Source organism: Pteronotus mesoamericanus, unplaced genomic scaffold (genome assembly GCF_021234165.1).
Source record: "Pteronotus mesoamericanus isolate MK-2021 breed Mesoamerican mustached bat unplaced genomic scaffold, CSHL_Meso_final scaffold_507, whole genome shotgun sequence".
NCBI lineage: Eukaryota > Metazoa > Chordata > Mammalia > Chiroptera > Mormoopidae > Pteronotus > Pteronotus mesoamericanus.
The window spans coordinates 3,357,842-3,379,819 of NW_026555319.1; the positions used below are offsets into that span (position 1 = coordinate 3,357,842).

Genomic DNA, 21,978 nt, shown 5'->3' on the forward strand with positions numbered 1-21,978 from the left:
TTAAGGTCTGATGGCAAAGCCAACTCCATTTCTTCCCCTAAGTCTTTACCACTTCAAGCACTGACAGTGTGCTTCCAGGTCATACCAAAATTTTGTCGTAATTCTGCCACGCTTTATCTATGAGCTTCCAGAGAGTTTCAAACACGTCTTTTTGGGGTAAGAGAGTGCAGTAGCCCAAGGCCAAGTCAAGGTCCACCAGGCGACAATTAAAAACCTACAGGAAGAAGCATCAAGAGAAGCAAATTCTTCACAATCCAGACAGAATGCCAAGCTCTAAAGGCTCATCACTAAACTTAATTATAGACCCTAGGAAAGAACAAATGTTCCATAAAATGTTAGCTGTTGGAACACAGTTTCGACCTCCTTCACCAACACCGTAAATCTACAGACAGCAGCCCTGACCATTCTGTTCTCTGCGGCCCAGAGCCCTTGCCTGCCCTCCGGCAGGACGGCGGTCTCACCGCTTTCCTTCCCCTCCCCTCCCCTCCCCGCTGTTACTGTCACTGAGCCGTGAGAAGCAACTAGAAGGGGGTGGGGAGGGACAGCCTGCCAAGCACAAATACTCACTTTGTGCAACAGGGTTGTAGCGTTTCCCCTGACGAACGGCACGGCTTTCTCTTTCAACGCCATGATAACTTGCCTTGATTTCACTAATGAGGCCTCTCCAAACAGCTTTCAGGAAGAACAAAAGACATGTGAGGTCCACTTCTATGCATCATTCTGAAAACTTCTGTAAAATATTAAGGAACTTCAAAAATTCATTATATGCCAGAAGAATTGGTGTTTAATCTATAATGACAGAAAGCTGGGGCTGGGGGAGAATTGGCTGGGAAAGGGCAAAACGTCTTGATTTTTAAATTGGTCTGTACCTTTGAGTCTGGGTCTTGATTGTGGTGTTGCTGACAAAGCGAATACATTGGCTGACACACTTCAAATACATGCATTTTAATTTTGAAAGCTAGACTTCCATAAAGCTGGTTTTTAACAACTGTCCTTTAATAAACAGCAACAGACTAGGAGAAATGAACGTCACCCCCTGAGACCAGATTCAAAAGCAAGTTATCGACAGGTAGTTTGCCTCCTAGAATTTAATCTGTCCACGATGCCTTCAGGTAATAATTATAACAATTTGGGCCACACAACGAACAGCAGACAGAGTTTTGATGTAATGGGATCCCTGGGCTCGGACTAAGAAGGCTGACTTATTGCAACCCTAATACCTCAGGTACCTTATTTTACCTCCCAACATGGGAGTTTCCTCATTTGCAAGATGCAGAGTCTCAGGGTTGCTATAAGGGTTGAGTATGAAATGTGTGCAAGGACCCAGAACACCACTGGAATCTTTGTAGATGCTCAACAAATGTTTCTTAAATCTGACAAATCATCGATTTCCTTGCTACAGAGCCAAATGGGAAAAGTAGCCTCCAGATTCCTTTGTTTGGCACTGCTTCTATGTCTGTGTTCACTCAAAATGAAGGTATTTGTTCTCAAAACGACACCTTTTCACTCAGGCTGGCATCCATGAAGTTGGACACGGAGTACTGAAGGCAGGTGCCACAGGCACGGACGACAAACCCCAGGGCCAGCTCCCACTGGCTGGATTCCTGGAGGCTCTGAAGCAGGGCCGAGATGGAGTTCATGCTGGGTAAAATAAGGCCGTCTCCTGGGAAATGATAAGGGTGTGTCAATATTTAGATGTTTTTAACCAAAGATAGATCATATCATCGGACACTGTTTTCAGGGAGAGCATATTTCTTCAACGCAGGTAACAGTCTCAAAGTTAGTAAATGAGAGAGTTAACATGGCGCTTGATTTAAGCCAGAAAATCTCTAAGTTCGCTAGATCATGAGGTATTTTGATTGTAACTTGCCTATTTTGAGATGCTTAAATCATTAGCTGGGGAAATCATTTCTCCACTTGAAAGATCAAAATTTATGAACACATTAAAAAATGTTTAGGCTAGAAAGCTGAATGACACCATTTTCTGACCCTTTGGAAAAATAACAGTGTAAGTAATAACTAATTACATTAAGAACATTAAGTCAGATTCATATCCAGAATTTCAAGGAATTTCTATATGTTTACAAAATCATAATATAATGGTGTACATTTCCAGTGTCAAATACCTTCGCTAATGGAGCAGTATGGTAAACTTGTAAAGTCCAGGGGAAGTCTCTTGCTTTCTACAAAAAAGAACAAATTAATGACACTAACTAAAATAACTCTTTCACGGAGCACATAGTCACATCACACAGATGCTCTTGTGGGTCCGGCTTCTTTTGGTCAGCATGGTACCTGGGGGCTTCATCCGTATTATCGTGTGTAGTTCTAGCTCCGAACCTCTACTTTAAATTTGCATAAATAAAGTAGAAACACACAGAAAATAACAACATGAAGGAGATTTACCAGCTGGAGGGACGAGGGATGAAATCAGTTCGTAAATGACAGGGAGCACCATCTGCGACTCGAGGACTATCCCATCTTCACTGAAGAAGTCTCCATATGACCACTCTTCATAGGGATCTTTGTGAGTCCCAAAAGAAGTCTAAAGACCAAATCACACGGAAAAGGTGCTAATAAGTAGACACCAAAACACCCAAAACTATCTTCACCACGCAAAACCCAGAATCAGAGATATGAGTTGAATGCAGTTTTGATGGTCAAATACAACAGTGTAGCCTATTTCTTCTGGCTGACGGCCTATGAGCCTGCCATTTTAAATTAGACTGTCCTCTAAGATAGGGACAATGTCCAGAGATGCTGCGTTGGAGGCCCAATGCGCAAGTGATGCATGATGGATTATCAGGGCTTTTGCTTAAGGAAAAGAAGTTCAAAAGCAACTTGCTTTCATCAGAATCCCACCGTCACCCATTTGGCACTGCCTGGACAGCTCTACGGCTGTTAACGTGTATTTACACAGTTCTAAAGCATCTGGTAAGAAATCTGAAAGAGAATGGAGAGAAATCATTAAACTAATATTTCTTGTGTTTAGAATACTGAAAACGATCTTCTAATAATTATCATTCAAAATTCTAAGGAAGGCCACAAAGCAGAGAGAGGGGTTTCCACATAACCCTACACGATGCAGGCCGGCAGCTGTCTACAGCTCGGCTGGCAAGTGTGGGTAGGGGAGGAATTTCACAGTCCTACGAACGGAGACGTCGTCAATGGTCAGAAATGCCATCGTTACTATATGGCAATATTTTAAAACAATAACTCCCACAGAAAATTGATTATCATCGTCTCTTTGTAAAATGGAATACAACCTCTTCTCTCAACTGCAATGTCCAATATGAAGGGAGAGCATTTGAGACAAGTATGACGTGAACCAGAGAACATCGATCCATGCGTATTACAAATCTCGTCACCTGGACTGCAGATGGTGGCTGCCTGGCACGCGAGATCGTGTATTTCGGAGGGAAGATCTAGTCCCACAGGAGTTGTCATCGGGACGTCATTCGCCAACATGTGACAAAGCTTCTGACATGCCAGAAACAGCAATTTCCCAGTGTCGGGGTTGCAGTGATACTTAAACAAGTCTCTTTGGAAGAAAGGAAGCGTCGCGAGTTAGAATACTTATATCGAGCACAAATGCGCTTGCCTTTCTTAGGTTAATATATAACCACCACCAACTTCTAAAATGACTTCACAGTATATAGTTCGCTCCGTTTTTCAGCTTATTTGGGATACCATTAACAGGCGGAGTGCAAGGTGACCTTCACCCAAGGGTAGGTCGCCTCACTATACCCAGCATTAGTCAGCCGTCCTCTGTGTTCCGCCTTTCTGACCTAGAAGTCCCATTAGGCTCCCAGGGTGAGAAACCAAGAGTCGCTCAGGTGAAACTGCAAGTGTCTCTGGCCCTACCCTGGCCACGGCAGCAGTAAACAAGGCACATGTTCCCTCCAGAGGGGCTGCGGGGGGCCAGGCGCACCTGCATCTTTTCAGCGCCGTCCCCACATTTCCGTCAGCGAGGGCCCTCCAAGTCAGCTCGGCCTCCAGCTCTTGATCGGACACCTGCAGGGCCCGCGCCTGCCGGTGCAGCCTGGACTCGGCGCTGGGGCCCGGGCCCTCCTCGCCGGCGGCCGGCGGCCCTACGCAGCTCCTGGGTGGGAGCTCAGCCTGGGCGGCTTCCTGGGCTCTGATGTGCTGTTCTCGGAGCTCTGCCACCAGGGCGCAGTTGCTGTAATCTCCAAACGAGAGAAAGACCTCAAAGTTCTCCTGTCGCAGAAAAGCAAGACAAAGCCCCGTGTCTGTTTAGTTCGTCCACTGTAACAAACCCTGGGGATGTCTCAAACCTCTTTTTCTTCCCTCTTCCTCAGAGACGACTCCTATGCAAATTCAGGATTTAAGATTTCATATAAATGCCTAAGCACGATGCTGTACACCTGAAACTAATACAGTACCGAATGTCAACTGCAATTCAAAATTTAAAAGAAAGGCTTCATAGTTCAAGTTATGAAAGTAACAATACTGTAACAAGCCTAGAAAACAGGAAGACGCCACCGTAAGCCAGGGTGTTTCAGCGCTGCTGACATTTTGGGCCAGAACTGTGGGGGGTCCTGAAGAGAAGGAGGGGGGCCAAGCGCTAGGTTTGGGCGACTCTACCCCAGGCCTTTGCTCTTTTCTGTTAACTCCTGGTTGGCTGCTGATCTAGACCTGAAACAGCCCCCACAGAAGCCCAGGGAGGGCACAGAAGTGGCGGGAGCGAGGCGGCCCTTCGGTCCAATGCCGTACTTTGGGGCAGGGCGGCTCGGCCTTGCTGGAGAACTCGCTGTGGGGGGCTGCCTCGTGGGGGCTGCCTCATGCGCGCCGCATGTGCAACAGCGCCCTGACCTCTGCCCACCGGATCTGATGCCATCAACAGTCAGTAAACGGCAGCGTGATAAACACACGTGGCTCTGCCCTGGTTCAAAACCACTGCTTTACAGTGTCTTACATTTAAGAATATGAGGAAGTTAACATATGCTGACCCCCCGCCACCCCTCCCCCGCCACCAGGTGCTCTTCACGGACACATGACTGTCTGATACAGTAGGTCTCAAACTCCTGGGTGCAGCTCCCCTTGACACTCTGAAAAGTATCGAGGACCCCAAAGCCCGTTTGTTTTGGGGATATCTATCAACACTTATCATATCAGAAATTAAACTGAGAAATTTTTAAAGCAAAAGGGGCTATAAACCTGCACCTTCCATTAGCCTTCAGAGCAATGATGTTATCACATCATGAAGGCTATGGACAAAAAACCCAAATAAGTTTTTATTGCTGTCAATGTAGTTTTAATGTCATGGACACCCTGAGAGTCTCAGGGACCCTTAGGATTCCATGGGCTGTACTTTGAGAAACACATGCCCAATAAACTGTGGTCAATTATTTCTTCTTTATACACTTTGAGATAGGACAGTTGAAAGTTAAATCTGCCAGTGTTAATTTTAAGTCTTCACAAAGAGATCTTCTAAGCTACCTAATTTTCTATTTGATAACACTTGTCCCTTAACTCTGTCAGCCCTTCTATTTACAAAATCTTTTATATTAGGAAGGCCTGTGAGCCAAAATAAAATTAATTACTTTCAGATCTGAAATCTTAGGGCAGTTAATCAATTCAAAGTTAACAGAAATTAATTTTTAAGAAAGTCAGACTGTCTAGAACAAACCTGCGTAGGGAAATACGTAACACACTACAAAGGAGTAAGCAGCAGCCTTTGGGCCAGCATCCGCAGCCAGCCCCCCATCTCGGGCAGAGTGTCGAGGCGCTGCGGGGCCCCAGTTTCCTCCTCTGTGAAAGAGGGTAACGACACCCCACAGTGAGCTACTGTGGCAATGACATAGTGCCCGGGACGCCTGGCACAGGGCGCGCACTGAGTAACTGGTGTTGGCTATTATTCAGGGCCCTCTGAGTTAAATAAGTACTCTATAAAAATAACTTAATTCAAAATATTTTAAAAGCATAAACTAGAATACAATTAAAAGAGAGAAGCTCCTTCAAAAACTAACACAGAACTACCACACGACTCCGCAATTCCCCTGCAGCACTTGTACATCTGTGTTCAGTGCAGCACTATTCACAGGGCCAAAGAGTGGAAAGAAGCCAAGTTTTTCCCAAATGTTCACAATAGATAAATAAACAAAATCGGGCCTATCCATACAGTGCAATACTGTTCAGCCAGAAACAGGACTGGAGGTCTCTGCATGCTACAACATGGATGAACTTGAAAACGTTACACTAAGTAAAGACGGCCAGGTGCAGAAGGACAAATGCTATATGACTCCCCTTACATGGAATATACAGACTAGTGCGACTGAGAGAGCAGGAAGCAGATTAGAGGTTCCCTGAAACCGTGGGGAGGGTGGGAGCGGGGGTGCGGCTCAGTGCGCAGGGGCTCCTGCTGAAGGTGACCGGGGCAGACAGGGGCGATGGCCGCGCAGCATTGCAAATGCAGTTAAAACCCCTGAACGGCATATTGAAAAATGACAAAGATGGCAACTTCCATGCTATATGTATTTTGCCACAATTAAAAAAAAAAATTAATGATGCAATATACTCCAAAACCATTGAATCAGATACTTTAAATGGATGAAATGTATGGTATGTGAATTACATCTCAATAAAGCTGTTTTTAGTAAGAGAGAAAGAAGAAAAGCCAGTATATCGAAAGTCTTTGAAGGCCAGTGCAGAAACTTTGAGAAGGTGGGGCTGACTATCCACGTCAAGTGCACTGCTTAGTCAAATACTAATCTTACTGTTCAATGTAGCTTAGCATCTTTACCTGTAAGCTGGCAACAGTTTTAAATAGAGTCAAGATTTCTTCACACTCATCCTTCTTCTGCAGATTGTCTGTAATTAAAATTTTTAGTTAGGGCAAACATCCAAACTCCTACCTTATCAGAATTTATAAAAACTACCATTTTGCCCTGGCTGGTGTGGCTCCGTGGGGTGAGTGCCAGCTTGTGAACCGAAAGGTCATGGTGTCAGTTCCCAGTCAGGGCACGTGCCTGGGTTGCGGGCCAGGTCCCCGGTTAGGGATGCGTGAGAGGCAATAGATCCATGTATCTCTCACACATCAGTGTACTTCTCCCTCTCTTTCCTCCTCCCTTGCCCCCTCTAAAAAATAAAGTCTTAAAAAAAAAAAAGCTAACATTTTAAAATTAGCTTTGGTTTTCTTATTTCAAGTCTTCAGTAGTTCTGTTGAGATATTGATAAGACAATTTAAATACAAAAATCTAATTCTTCTTTTGGAAGGTACAAAAAGAGAAGTTTATGGGTTACAAGAGAACTGGCAATTTTTCTGAAATTGTAGCTTTTTTTCTTCCCAAGAGAGTTACTTTGTTAGTCATTTTATTCAAGTTCAAAGTTAAATGGGTTTTGTTTCCTGATCGTAACCAAACGATAAGGAGAAATATGAATACTAAGTGCAAGGCACCAGAGAAATCTGGTCCAGCAGGAACTGGCTCACTGAAGCGTACACACCAACGGTATGTTGATTTTAGATGTATCTACTCTTATGCTGCAGATCAAAAGAATGGGGCAAGAAAGACTTTTCATGAAGAAAGATGAGTGGGACCAACAAAAGCCACCAGAGCCAGAAAAACAGTGGGTAAGGATGAGAGTGGGCACTGAGGCTCCCTGATGAAAAGGATAAAGTTTGAACAAATCCACAGCGAGGGGACAGAAGTGGACACTACCTTTCTGAAGGCTGCACAGAATTTTAAGAATGTCTACTGATGTCTTCACTACCGACATTCTCCAGGCCTTGTCCTGAAAAGGAATATGCAAAATGAAATCGACGGCCACATTCGGCACTTCGGTAGTACACACATATAACAAACACATGAGAACTAAGGGATCAGAAAAAAACATAAAACCTGCTGAAAAACCGAGAGGTCAGTGTTACTGGGACTTCGGGAACCAAGAAATGGGTCAAAATTGAATCATATAGAATCTCAACATAAAAATCACCAGTGTGAGCCCTTGGAGTTATGGTTTAGAGATACCACAGAGTATGCACCTTTCAGCGACAGACGCTTGGGTGTTTGTCTGTTTGCTTTTTTAATAGCTTTTGCTTATTATTTGGAAAAACATTTGGAAAACATCTCTGGAAAAGTTAAAAAGAACTGAGCTTGTTTAACCTAGAGAACTGAAGTCAAATCATTATCTTCAGGACTAAAAAATATTTTTAAAAAAGAGACAAGAAAAACCAAACAGGGAAAAGCTTTAGTGTAAAGATGAGACGGCTGTAAGGGCCACGTCCACACAAAACCATTTCCTACGGGACGCAGCGCAGGCTGGCGGCGAAGAACCCAGACTTCAGTGCCAGGGTCCTGGCTGAGGCTCTGCCACCTTCTAATAACCTTGGGAGAGGCATTTACCTAAAGATCTTCGCGTCTGAACTAAATCTATAAGAACGTACTTCACAGCTCAGAGAAAGTGCACAGTTCATTTGCAATATTTAACGTAATGCCCACTGCATGATCATAAGACCGCAATAAATATTAGATGTTAAAAAAAACCCCAAAAACCAAAAACCTCATTTCCCCTAAAGTGAAAAGTGACTGAAGTGGACTGCTGAGAGGATGGGAGGTATTTATCTCTAAAGCTTTAAAAGTCTCCGTATTTGGCTCCTTTCCTCTGTGAAGTAAACCGACTCTCGGGACTGTCCCTGCGTCCTGGTGTACCAGGGTAGCTTAGATTCACACTGGTTCTGTGGCTGCACTGCTGTTGGATGGTGATGACTCTGTCCCGGCAATGCAGGACACTGTTTGCACTGCAAAGCAGCGTGGGAAACTCCTTACGCACAACAAAGACTTCAGTTAATCCTTCCGGTTTGCAGAGCCTGGCTCATTCAGCATGGACTCAAGCCACCACCCCAAGGAGCCACGTGGCGCTTTTTTCTACACAGTACACTGACACAGAAATTTTTACATCAGGCCGTTCCAGCAGTGGGAAGAGCAGATATTCATATTGGTAAGCCTATCTTTTCTATCCCATTGTTTACTCTGTAAAAGTCAGATTTATCCCCCTGGCTGGTGCAGTTCAGTGGATTGAGCGCCGGCCTGCGAACCAAGAGGTCACCGGTTTGATTCCCAGTTGGGGTACATGCCTGGGCTGTGGACTAGGTCCTCAGCTGGGGGCGTGTGAGAGGCAATCAACTGACTGATAGTCCTCTCGCACATTGATGTTTCTCTCCCTCTCTTTCTCCCTCCCTTCTCTTCTCTCTGAAAATAAATAAATAAAATATTTTTTAACTGGATTTACCTATATTTTATTTAGTGGGAATCTTACCTCTTTAGAATTCTCTGGCTCTTCTTGTAACGCCAGTCGCGCCCACGTGGTGACTCTCTCCGCTGTCTTCTTTGCTTCAGCAGGAGGAAGAGACCTCAACAAGAGGACGCCGTCCTCACCCTATAACCAGTGTGGGAAGGAAGGAAAACAGCTGGTTCCTTTGTGCAAAGAACAGTTTGGACTTACCTCTCTCTTTTCTATTGAAAAATAAAAAGACATTTTGAAAACTAGATTATGGTAAGATAAAAATATGAAAATTCTGTTGATGGCAGCAAACAAATTAAATTAAAACACGTCTCTTTATATTTTGTAATCCTATAGTTATAGAACTACAGGGAAAAAAAGATACTTAAGATTACAGAAAGTCCACATCTTATTCTGGAATCAATGGTACCACAGAAAATATAAAACATGAATTTGAGTTTTGTAAAGCACCAAAGGGTACAAACATCCATTAGCTAGTCTCAAAATACTTTTAAAGAGCCTACACATATCAAAAACACAGTCAGTCTAACATCCAATGTTCTTATCTTGGTCTAACTTCATCTTGTTCTAATCTATTTGGATAATTTGATTGTTCTGAGTTTTTAAGGATTTCTCTAACAAAGATACCACAGGAAAGGAAGGACAATATAACACTTTCACACCTGATCTCTATCTATCAGGTCAATAACCCTTAGGCTGTAGATTTCATCATCAGACAACATATACGCTTGGGCCACCTTCAGAGCATCTTCCAAAGAAGATGGGACATCTTGTTTGAGGATGTATCGGACCACCCTCTGAAACAGACAAAATATGCATTTCTTTGTTATAAAATCTCAAAGAGAACCCAGAAATCAATTGTTCCTAAGGCAAAGTATTCATTAAGTTAAAATAAGTCAGCAAAAAAAAACTAAGCTGTATAAAAACATTAAAAAATAATATACGTTCTGAATTTTATGATAGTCCTGCCCAACTTCTTTTTCCCTCCAGATTTACTAGAGTATAATCGGCAAATAAACATTGTATATATTTAAGGTGCATGATGCAATCATTTAGTATACTCCTTTAGTTTCTTAATTTACCATTTGTTGTCCTCTCTACGCTAATAAACAATTAAGCACCCAATTAACATTCTGTTTAACAAAAGGAAAGCAGTGGTGAGCCTAGCTCTAGTACCTTCAAGAATATGAACTTCTCATTAAACTTCCCACATTGCATTAGAAACGGAACAAAGGGGTTGAAAGACTCTCCAGTGCACTTACCATTATTTCCTTGTTTAAGAGGTTCACCTCCCTTATTCCATAGCCTCGTAAAAGTTTTTTCATCTCCATTAGTTTGTAACTCTCCTGTAATAACTTGACTCTGGAAGGAAATGTACTGGTATTAACATGGATTATCTTTTTTATGGAATACGAAGGGACAGGGTAAAGGATGGAAAACCAAAAGCGAACGTCGGCGAGCACGGCCTCCCTGACGCCGGGGGAGCTGTCCGGGGGACAGCCTTACTTGGGGTGGTCCATCTCCAGGTGCTGCCTCACCAGCTGCTCCACAGCCGCGCTCCAGGGAACCACGGCCGCGCACATCACCTTCAGCACGGCGTCGAATATGAGCTGCGGAGACACGCACAGGCAGTGAGCGGCCCCTTGGCGTCGCGCTCTGCGCGCGGTACTGCCACTGCCTAATCTGCAGCGCAGGTCTTCCATCTGCTGTACGGTTGCTTGAGAGCATTTGATCTTCTGATCACAAAAGCATAGATTTCTTCCAGTTTTCACACAATTTCACAAAAAAGGGCAATTTTAGTATTTAGAAAACTTTAGAAAAGTATTTTCTCTGCTGAAAGTTAAGTCATATAACTATTTCTTTCTACATCCTATGTTTAAAAGTACTTTCCATTATTTTTTATTCCCATTTTATAATGATACCTAATAACAGTGAAAGTCAAAATAAAGGCATATGGTAATGTATTTTCAAAATGTTTCAATGTTTGTAAAACTATAGAAAAGCCTAGAAATATATGCATCCCGTTGTCTAGGGAGGGTCTTCTGGGGGTGGAAATAAGAAATCTTCCACTTTCAAATTTTCATAATTAAATAAAATAGAATTACAGGTGGTTTTAAATTTTTTCATCCCTTTTTCACATTACGTAAATTCTCCTTAATAAAAGTACGTTGCTGTTGTGATCAGAAAAAGTTTTAAGAAAAGTGAAAATGCTGAAAAGAGAAAGCTACACGGCCACTATGCACTTACATGTGGGCCCCGTACACGGTCACCAGGTACTCACGTCCTTATCCGAGAGACAGCCTATGACAGCCATGGCTTTGGCCTCCCATGCCGTTTCAAAGAGCGACGTGGACTTGGAGCTGCATCTCTTCAATAAATCCTAATGAGGGATAAGCATATATAAGCTTTAAATCTAAAGCTCTCACTAAAACAGAAAAACACACATATAAACATAAATAGCTTTTAAAGATGTGTAAAGAAAACAAAAACTTCTGCTTAGCCATGAATGCTGAACAGTGGTCAAAAGAATGCAAAACAACCCAAACCTTCGCCTTCAGTTTTATGCGGTACAGACAACTTATAATGGAAACATTCTTGAAGACTCTATAAACAAGATTATTGCACCTTATTAATGTCCACGGAAAATAATTGCTAGTATTTATTGAGCCCATGCTCCTACGTTCTCACAAAAGCCATTTGTAGAAAACCCTACTATTCTCCTGTTTGGCTCACAGTTGCCAGTCAGTGAGCAGCAGATCTGACCAGCATTCTTCACCAAAATGAGAAGCCCACAAATCCTAGCAGTGAAGCATCACTTGTTTAGCGCTAAGGAGTTACTGTATTTTGCTATGCATAAAGTGCACTCATGTTTTTGGCCCGCACTTTCATGGAAAAAAGCTTGTTTTACTTTTTAAATTCAATTATTTATTTACATTTAGATACTTGTTTTTTGTATTATGAAGGGTATTATTTTGCCTATGGATAGTTACTGTTTTATAGAGTTACGCTTTTAACACACAAGCATAAATAAAAGAATTAAAAATACTTCCATAGATACAGAATTAGTACGACCCATGTGTAATCTGATTCTTATTTTTCCCTCAAAAGTTTGGGCAAAAATGTGCATTATACACAGCAAAATACAGACTTCCACTGCGTTAAACATTGAATGCAATCACGCACTGCGCAGATCCAGGAGGAAGAAGAGAGGCGAGGAAGAAGCTACCTCAATGTACAAGAGCAGCAGCTCCTCCTCCTGCAAGTCATGCTCCCTCATGTACACTCTCACAAACTTCTCTAAGACAGAAGGGACAAGCTCTGGAGCCAGCACTTTATCGAACATCCGGAACACAATGGTGGTTGTATTCTCCTGAATGCCAAGGGGAAAAAAAGGGATAAATGCAAACTCCACTCATCCTGCTTATGATAAAAAATGATGCTGGCAAATCTAGACTTTTACCTTCTCAAAATCAGAGAGGGCCAATTTGCAGTTGTATTTCCTGTGCAATGTGATCAACTCTCGCAAGTTGTTGACCAAGGTCCTCAACTGACAGACCTCCTCCGTGTTTTCATAGTCCTTCTGAAACGACCGTGAGAAAGTTGTTAAGGACAGGAAATAAAAACGTGAGGAAGAAACGTGCAAAAAGGTCAGAATTATTTCATATGACCATGATTATATACATAAGAGAAACAGGCAGCTTATACCTTTAAATGTTGTAGAATTTTAACAAATATTAACTAATACAAACTAACAGATCAGAATCTTGACAGAAATCTAAGGAAATTTCTTTTAAAAAACTACTATTATCCGTGTAACCTGTATGTGGAACCCCAGCAGGCTGAGGTGCACACACACCGCTCAGATGGCCCTCACTGTCCGTCTGTGCTGATCACGACCAGACATAAAGCTGCAATAGTTTCTAAAGTTATTTATAAGGATCAGAATTTTCAATATTGATAAAAGGCAATTAACAGGGAAAGGACAAAGCAGTATTTTATACAGCAAAAGGAAAATGCACTTCTGCAGAAAAAAACATTATGGTGATCAATATACAGTATAATGCACATTGATTATATATGTCAAAACACTGCTTGAAACTTATGTAAAAATTCCCACTTTATAACAGTATATTATCTATAATCAATAAAAATAGTAAGATTCTGCTATATAGGAAAGTAGGAGGAAATTTATTATTTTGGGGTTCCAGAAATTTAAGGAATAAACACAATTTCATAATGTACATTTTAACTGTAAGTAAGGTCATACCTCTGGCTACTTAAGTAGTTAATACTTCAGAATTGGGACTATACTGAAATGTCTCATGTGTATATACTAAATTATGGCATACCAACAGATTTTTAAAATACAAGAATGTACTTAAAAAAAATAAATAACAGCCCTGGCTGGTGTGGCTCCGTGGATTGAGCACCAGCCTGTGAACCTAAAGGTCCCCAGTTCAATTCCCAGTCAGGGCACATGGCTAGGTTGCCGGCTGAGAGGCAACCCATTAATGTTTCTCTCTCACATTGATGTTTCTCTACCTTCCTTTCTTTCTCCCTTCCACTCTCTCTAAATTAAAAAAAAAAAAAAAAAAATGCTTGCTAGTTTTTAGAAACCTGAAGGGAAAGAGAAATGAACCAAAGAAATTTAGAAGCCAAACAATAAATTCAGTTCATTAACTTCAAATTAACATCAATTATAATATCAATATTCTTGATCTAGTTCCCTTTCTAGCATTGCTATTTTTTTCAAACACTCAGAAAGCCCCAGGTTTTCTTCAATTGAACTTTTAAAATATTCATTGGTACTTAAGCCATAATGGTTGTTGAAATGTTTAAGGTATGCATTCAGAAACAGTAGTTTACTAGCTTAAGAAAAGAGCAAATCTGCTTGATACAGCCTTTGAAAATCAATCCGAAGGCATTACTGTACTTTTTTTTCTAAAGCAACGTGAAGTGCTACTAATGCAGAAAGTCGCAAGCACACTGCCTAGGAGCAGGGTTATATACTGTTCTCCTTTTGGTTGGCTCAACAGAGAGAGAGAGTGTACTAAGACAGGTTGAAGTTGGAACAGAAATATCAGGAAGAAAAAGAGCAAATCTTGCTTTTTGTGGCTTCTAAAAGTACCTATCCAAATACAAGAACAAAAGAATAAAAACAGACAATTTCAGACGTGGATATACCTCTAGTATATACAGGCAAACTGTAACATGAATCGAATGTTTTATTACTAAAAATTTGTTTCCCGTGTCCTACCAAGGAAATCCAGTGCCAGGAGGACACCAACCCCAGCTCGTGTGGCTTCTCTGTTGTAAAAAACACCTCTGCCAGTTGAAGTCCATTTTCTGGCCAGTTTGCCTTTAAAAAATTTTACAAACAATTAAAAATAATGATTTATGCCAGTGGGAGTCTTAAATAGCTTTTCAGTGCTAATTATACATATTACCTTGTCAGTTAATTCAAGGTTCCTGGCTGCTTGCTCCAACCATTTTGCGAGAATTTTCTGAAATACATATATCATTTAAAAATAAAAGACTCAGTTAGATAATCACTGAAACAATTTAAAACATCCATGATACTCTTTCCAAAGAGACACTAAAATGAACTAACCAGTATTCGTGTGACTTAGTGTTCAAGGACACGATGGGAAACAAAGCCGAATCACCGAGAGCGGAAACGCGGGGCAACTGACCTGGCCGCCCGGCGCAGTCCTCCTCACAAACGGGATCACATCGTTTTTCAGCCACGGACAGAGCTCTCGCAAACACACTGGTGTAGAAATTGAGTTGAGCAAGTTCTCAAGCGTTTTCACATCAAATCTGCTTTCAAAGTTTGCCTACATCATAGAATGAGAAATTAAGGTTTATCTGACAAATTTAAACAGACAGCTTCTCAAAAAAAGAAAAACCTCTTAGGAAGTCATTCCAAAAATTGGTTTACACTTTAATGAGCATTAAAGGTGATTTACTCTACACAGATGATTTGAGCTGGAAGCCACAGATTCCATGAATTTCATGACAGAAAATTCCAAATAACAAACTGGGTGGCAGAGGAGCTGGCAGAGATGGCCTTCCAAGGAAAACTTAACTGGCGGTGATAACACAGATCCTAGCAACATGTCCACTAATGACATCACACCCAGATAACTACCTTTTGGACATAACTTTATACGCCAACATTAACAGGGTTCAGAGTAGCAGTTTTTCCTCTACCACAGTCTGAAATGCAATAGGAATACCTTCTCCACCAATACTACATAAGAAAGCCCATCACCCTGGCTGGGTGGCTCAGTTGGTTAGAGCGTTGTCCCAAAACGCCAAGGTTGCAAGTTCAATCCCCAGTCAGGGCTCATGTAAGAAGCAGCCAATGAATGCATAAATACGTGGAACGACAAATCGATGTTTCTCTCTCTAAAATAAATAAAAGTTAAAAAAAAAAAGTCCATCAATAAATCACAATAAAATGTTGCTTTTGACCTAAGTTTAGACTCTGAATGATGAGATAAAGTAAGTTCCCATTGTATCTTTATAATATTTCCTGAGTTAGTAATCATCACAGGATAGTTTCCTCTGGGACAGGTCATATTTTATCACCCCGAAAACACCCCATCACCCCGTCACACTCGCCACCCTGTTCGTTCCCAATGCTGATTCAATCACCTGTCTTAGGGGTCTGAAGCCACTAAGAAAAAAATGCAAAACGTATTACCCGATGTCTAAGCCAAAGGTACTGTGCACAGACAAGGTTTCCTTCTCTTAGCTGCAAAAAAATATCCTTAAGTTCATCTTCATTATTCAGAAATTCAATCCAAGAACTGCCACTGCAACGTCAAAGAGAGGAAAAAAGTTAGTTTAAAAGAGATATTAAGATTATTCATTACAAGTGGGCATCATTATGCATTTTAACAAGTTTTTTCCTCAAAAAGTTTCAAAGAAGTTTTAAACACTGCAAAGTAAATTTCCTTATCTCTGACCTATAAGCCTTCTGAATCTTGCCTGGAAGCCATCTCTTCTTGTAGGTCCTTTCTGAGATAATCACTACACACACAAGCAACTGTTTTTAATTTTTAAATTAAAAATATATAAATAAAAATAAAAATAAATAAATAAATAGATAAATATTCTGTTCTTCAAAAAATTTCATTTTGGCCCTGGCTGGTGTGGCTCAGTGGATTGAGTGCTGGCCTGCGAACCGAAAGGACATTTTTTTAAACCTACGTGAGTTAAAACTATTTGATACTGTTGAATGAATAGAAAGATGAGGTTAAAGGAATAGAGTTAAAGCCCAGAGACAGGCTTACATACAGTGAGGTTTTTAGCATGTGATTAAAAGAGTATTTCAATTGGCAGAGGCAACGCGGGTCATTTCATGCCAGCGGTGGAATAACTGACGAGGCACAGGGATTTAAACGTGCGTCTCCAGTGTGCCGGGCGCCGTGCACGGCGCAGCAAAGCGCCTGCAGCTCAGCAAGAAAGGCGCTTTCTACCCCCGGACACAAAAACTCACTCCCAGCAATGCCACATCTTTTCTGTTATTCTAGATTTGAATCTAATTCAGTCTAAAAACTAAAAATGAGGAATGTACACACCTGAATTTTTCTGGTCCAAATGCTCCATAAAAAGTTGTCAACTTTGCATGAGCTCTCAGTACCTAAAAAGGCATAAATTAATAATCTGTATGTTGTGTGCAATAATATTAAACTTAGGCATTCTGTCTGAGAAGTCTTGCACACCTCCCCATTTTGTCAATTCCCATAAATACAACTGCGTTTATTTAACACAAAACAAAAAAAGGTTAGAATAATGGAAACGTTTCCAGTCATATTCAATGCAACACAATGGCAAGGGAAGAAGCCACTTGCACATTACTTGTGGGTACCTTCAAACGCAAGTAGTTTTTCCGCTGATTTACTAACGCCCTTATGGTCAAACCTACCTAGATCATAACAAAAATTCACTTTGAAAGTTGAAAAATAAGCACCTGTACGTGTGCACACGCATGTTTTTGGTACCATCATAATCATCACAGTTCACGTGTTTGTGGGTGTAACAGGTGCCAGGCACTGTGCGAAAGAGTTTATCTAAAGTATTTCATTTGATCTCAAAATAACCCTATAAGTACTATCATTATTCCCATTTTGCACACAGGGAAAGTAGTATTAAAATACCTTGCTCTTGGGAAAGCCATGGGCTCATCTTGAGCTGAAAAGCACAGTCTCATGCCACGTAACGTTTCAGTCAACAACAGGCCACCGGTAGGATGCTGGCCTCTTAAGACTGTAATACATTCCTATAGTCTAGTGACGTCGCAGCCCATGACACATGACCCCACGTCCCGGGTGACGCCAGGGGAAGAAATGCACTGTGCTGCCAGCAGCAGAGAAACGCAGTGCCTACCTCACACAGGAGACGCAACACTGGCAGCGAGCGCGAACCGCTCTGCCCTGACCACCCCCGCACCCCCCTCCCCGCACCTTCCCAGGGATGGAAGGCGAGCGGGCGGTGAGGCGGCCTCGCCCACGCCGGGATGGGCGCGTCCTGACGGTCCAGGCAGCGGCCGAGTCCCGGGCCGCACCCGCCCCCGCCCCCGCCCGGCTGGCTCCCTCCCAGGAGCTCCGCGCGCTGCAAGCTCCATTCGCACCGGGGCGCCGTTTTTATCTTTTATACGGTATTTTTACTGCACGTTTTCTAGGATTAGACACCAAATACTTACAATTGTGTTAAAACTGTCTCAGCCCAGTAACATGCCCCGCAGGTGTGTGACGTAGGAACAAGAGGCTATGTTAGGTGTGTATCAGGCTGTACCATCTAGGGGCTTTTGGGTTTTTTTAAATTTTTTAAGAGTTTATTTGAGCCAAGCTGACGACATCAGGGGCGGGGGGCGCCACTATCTCAAATGTCCCTGCGCCACCTCTGTGCGTAAGCGCACTCGGCGCCGCTCGCACCGCGACCCCGACCCCTGACGACACGCTTCCCGGAACGGTCCCCGCAGGGAAGCGGGGGGCGCCTCTGCCCCCCGTCAGCCCGCCAGCGCCACGCCGTTACCTCTCTTAAGCCGTAAGAATAGACAGGAACGGTTCTGTCTTCTTTCTTCAAAAGCTGAGACGACCAACAAGAGACATGGTTAGAAGATCTGCTATGTCGGGTTTTTCATGAGAAAAGATGACTCTTTTTGTGAATTAAAGGAAAAATTATCTCTATCAATAAAACTGCCTTGAGTTCTGAGGTAAACAGTGACTAGTAAAGAAAGAGTATATCTTAAAAAATGCATTTTATGAACTAAAAAAAGCTCACAACACTTCCCCCTCTGTTACACTTGATTTTAAGGACTATAACTAGCTGGTTTTCAAAGGTCAGCGAGAGGAACAGCCTACAGCAAAAATGCACCTTTAAAAGGCCTATGATGAAAAAATAATTCATTTAAAAAAATTATTTGTTTTACATAAGATAAACTAACATGTACAAATGTTATAAAAACTCACCCTGGTTTTGGCATAATTGAGCATTTCCTGGGTTGTCTCATAGGTTATCCATTGAGCCTCCAAGCAGTAATTTACCACAAATTCATCGTCCTGTTTCATAAAGGCCAGAAATAATAAGGTGACCTAATGTTGATCAATCTGTCAATCGAACACTCTAGCACATGACAGGGAAAACTCACCTGGATTTTATGTAGATTTTCCTTAGCTTCATCTACAAGTTTTTGCCATTCGGTCTGCTCAGTGGTGTCTACAGAACTCAAAGCCAGTTTCTCCAATATATCGTTTGCCTTTACTTTGTAAACAAGCTGTAATATAAATACGCCACATCAAGTAGTTTGAGGAAAAAATGCTGTCTCCTGCCCTGGCTGGTATGGCCCAGTAGGTTGAGCATCGTTCCACAAGCTGCGAGGTCGCTGGTTCGATCCCTGGTCAGGGCACAGGCCTGGGTTGCAGGCCAGGTCCCCAGTTGGGGGCGTGCGAGAGGCAAGTGACATATGTTTCTCTCCCGCCCTTTCTCCCTCCCTTTCCCTCTCCCTAAAAAGTAAATGAAGTCTTTATAAAACAAATGCTGTCTCCCTAGCATCCAGCACACCAAGATGCCAAGAAAATGCTTATTCAATGAACAAATAAATTCATGAGTGATTACCTCAACATCTAGTTCAAACTGAATGGCAAAGCTCTCAGCTTCAGCAAATCTGTGTTTGTGAAGTAGCCGACTCAATCTGTTATGTGGGAAAGAAACTTAGGTTAAACTTTTACTAATCAGGGAACTTGAGTCTTAAATTAAGGGCTAAGTCTTAAAAGAAAATGAGAAGTCACCTGTTTTCTGGTAAAGCTTCTGTAAGACATCTGAGCGCTAACACAGAGACTGAGTCTTCGGATAGTCTGAAAAATAAGTTTTCACTCTAAGTACATTTGTCATTTAATATTAATAAGTAAATTTTAACTTAGCTGTTATTTAACAACTTATCTGATAAAACAAAACATGACCTACTTCGGATCATTTTTGCAAATTCCCTCCAGAAGGTATATGGTATCCTACAACGACAAAAACATGTTTAAGGCATTTGAAATATAGAATTCATTTTATAGTTACTAGAGTAACAGCTGGTTTAGGAAGAAATTATCTAGCAATGTAATTCTAAAATCACTGGGGAAACTGTTACTAGAGAAAAGGATATTCCCATAATCTCAAAACAACACTAGAGAAACTACCTACTGATTACAAAGGGGAAACGTACCTTTACAAAGAGAAATCTGGCATAGCTGTGTTAACCGTGTAATTGAATGTATCACCACCAAAGCAGGACAAAGACACAAGCCCCTCAATGTGATACAGTCAGGACACAATGTTGCCTATGCAGCATCCTTGCGGAAAAAGATTAGAATGAGCCCAATAATGAGGGAGCAAACAAGACCAGAGGGATGGTCTGTAACACAACAGCCTGGGGCTCGAAACATGTCAGTGTCTTAGAAGACAAAACACATCAGGGAACTGTTCTAGATTTAAGTAGCTTACCCTGAGACCATGATAACAAAATTTGAGAAGTGAAGATGCTTGGTTGGATCTTGGATCAGAAAAAATACATAGTTTTAAAAAATAGGTTTGGGACAATTGGTCATTTTGAATTTGGATGGTATATTTCACAACAGTTAAATTTCATAAGTGTGATGACTGTGTTGTAGAAGATGCTCTTGTTCTTGGGGTACACCTGTTAAAGTGTTTAGGGGTGACAGGTTGCAATGTCAGCAATTTCTAACTGGTTTGGAAAAATACAGCATGTGTGTGAAAAGAGATGAAACAAATGTAGTAAAAAGAAATGTTAAGATCACAGTTAAAAAACAAATAAAAACAATATCCTCTTCTTGCAATTATCATCTAAATTTTCTGTGGAGACCCAAGAAAATTAAATGTGCAGTTGACTGATACTTTATTTGATTAATTTTTCTTTCTTTAAAATCTTGACCTTGGGCAAGCATATTTGAGGACATCGGACAACAAGGAACCTAGTTTTAAACCTGCAATCTATCCAAGTATTTCAGTAAATTTCACTCATGCTTTGTTTATTTATTTGTAATTTTTTAAAGTAGTTCAGAATATACATCAACTTACTGTGCTAATTCCTGTCTGGACCAGAGAAGAAACACTAGATACTTCCAAAGAGTACAGTATTTCCATCATAGGTAATGAATAGACCACGAGGTTTTTCATCTTAAAAAAAAAAAAAAGAGTAGTGCAATTAATTTAGTAGGTCAGTATAAACCTCCGAGCACAAGTCAATGTTTTACAATCAAGGGCACAGGCGACAACAGTTGGTACAAAGCTACGCACAGAAGTAATTTTATAGGTAGGTCTGCTACTGTATGACTTATGTGTTACATATAAAATTATGCTCTATCCCACTTTCCAAGTCTGTTGAATAAAAATCCACATACCTCTAGCCCATTCTACAACTTGTATTTAGGGTAAATGCAATTCCTCAGTGTCAAACTACGTAAGAATCACTTTAATAAACATCCTTTTGTGAACATTTTTATTCCTCAATGCTCTGATTAAATGTGGAGCTGAGACTTATATCCACAGTTTTAAAACAGGGAAAAAAGACCCTCGCTGGGTTATTTCTGATTTGCCAGTATCTCCATGACCTCAGAGCTAATGTGCTGTGAGCACTACCTAACAACTACCTCTGTATTAATGCTATTTCTAACACGTAATATGGGCAACCGTGAAACAAATTTTCCAGTACCTTAGTAGTAGTAGTTGTCAGAGCTACTAATCTGAGATTTGTAATCCCTTGCCTAAAAGAGAAAAGAAGGTTTAAGTGAATCAAATTAGATTTGCCAATTGCTAGATGGAAGCTAAGTCGAAGTGCTATTCTTGTATAAAGTGAACACTGACACACACAGATGCCATTGAACTCGATTTCTGCACAATTATGGTCCAGAGTGACACTTCTTCTCCTGAGAGGTTTTTTAATTTGGATGCATAAATCAAGCAAAATGTGAACTTTATTCGGCTGCTTGTTTATTTGTGTGGTTTTTTTTTATATTGGACCGACATTTGAACACAATCACTTGAAGCTTCGTATTGTCTATTCTCAATGAATAAGGCCACCAGTGAAATGGCCTTTCCCCCGTCAGTCTGTTCCCAGAGCTATTCAGAACGCAGTGCGTAGCAGTCACAGCTGGACCAGGTAAGGAGCCGGGTCCTGGCAGAGGGCAATCGCTACTAGCA

The 21,978-nt window shown here is 41.5% G+C and overlaps 1 protein-coding gene across 1 annotated transcript in view; it reads right to left on the bottom strand.

Annotated features, from left to right (window-relative positions):
* The window catches only part of KNTC1 (kinetochore associated 1), a 51,207-nt gene that overhangs the window by 20,532 nt on the left and 8,697 nt on the right, over positions 1-21,978 (bottom strand). Inside the window, exons 11-40 of the mRNA XM_054594396.1 lie at positions 21,491-21,542; positions 20,857-20,955; positions 19,738-19,781; positions 19,563-19,628; positions 19,390-19,465; positions 18,923-19,048; positions 18,744-18,833; positions 18,307-18,360; positions 16,851-16,912; positions 15,971-16,082; positions 14,955-15,098; positions 14,709-14,765; positions 14,519-14,620; positions 12,722-12,841; positions 12,488-12,631; positions 11,543-11,641; positions 10,768-10,871; positions 10,524-10,623; positions 9,924-10,058; positions 9,277-9,396; positions 7,680-7,752; positions 6,764-6,831; positions 3,932-4,218; positions 3,369-3,541; positions 2,846-2,943; positions 2,407-2,545; positions 2,127-2,183; positions 1,500-1,663; positions 568-672; positions 86-214 (exon numbers count right to left, since the gene is read on the bottom strand). Of these exons, the coding sequence (XP_054450371.1) occupies positions 86-214; positions 568-672; positions 1,500-1,663; positions 2,127-2,183; positions 2,407-2,545; positions 2,846-2,943; positions 3,369-3,541; positions 3,932-4,218; positions 6,764-6,831; positions 7,680-7,752; positions 9,277-9,396; positions 9,924-10,058; positions 10,524-10,623; positions 10,768-10,871; positions 11,543-11,641; positions 12,488-12,631; positions 12,722-12,841; positions 14,519-14,620; positions 14,709-14,765; positions 14,955-15,098; positions 15,971-16,082; positions 16,851-16,912; positions 18,307-18,360; positions 18,744-18,833; positions 18,923-19,048; positions 19,390-19,465; positions 19,563-19,628; positions 19,738-19,781; positions 20,857-20,955; positions 21,491-21,542 (3,199 nt within the window). The remainder of the gene's footprint in view (positions 1-85; positions 215-567; positions 673-1,499; positions 1,664-2,126; positions 2,184-2,406; positions 2,546-2,845; positions 2,944-3,368; positions 3,542-3,931; positions 4,219-6,763; positions 6,832-7,679; positions 7,753-9,276; positions 9,397-9,923; positions 10,059-10,523; positions 10,624-10,767; positions 10,872-11,542; positions 11,642-12,487; positions 12,632-12,721; positions 12,842-14,518; positions 14,621-14,708; positions 14,766-14,954; positions 15,099-15,970; positions 16,083-16,850; positions 16,913-18,306; positions 18,361-18,743; positions 18,834-18,922; positions 19,049-19,389; positions 19,466-19,562; positions 19,629-19,737; positions 19,782-20,856; positions 20,956-21,490; positions 21,543-21,978) is intronic.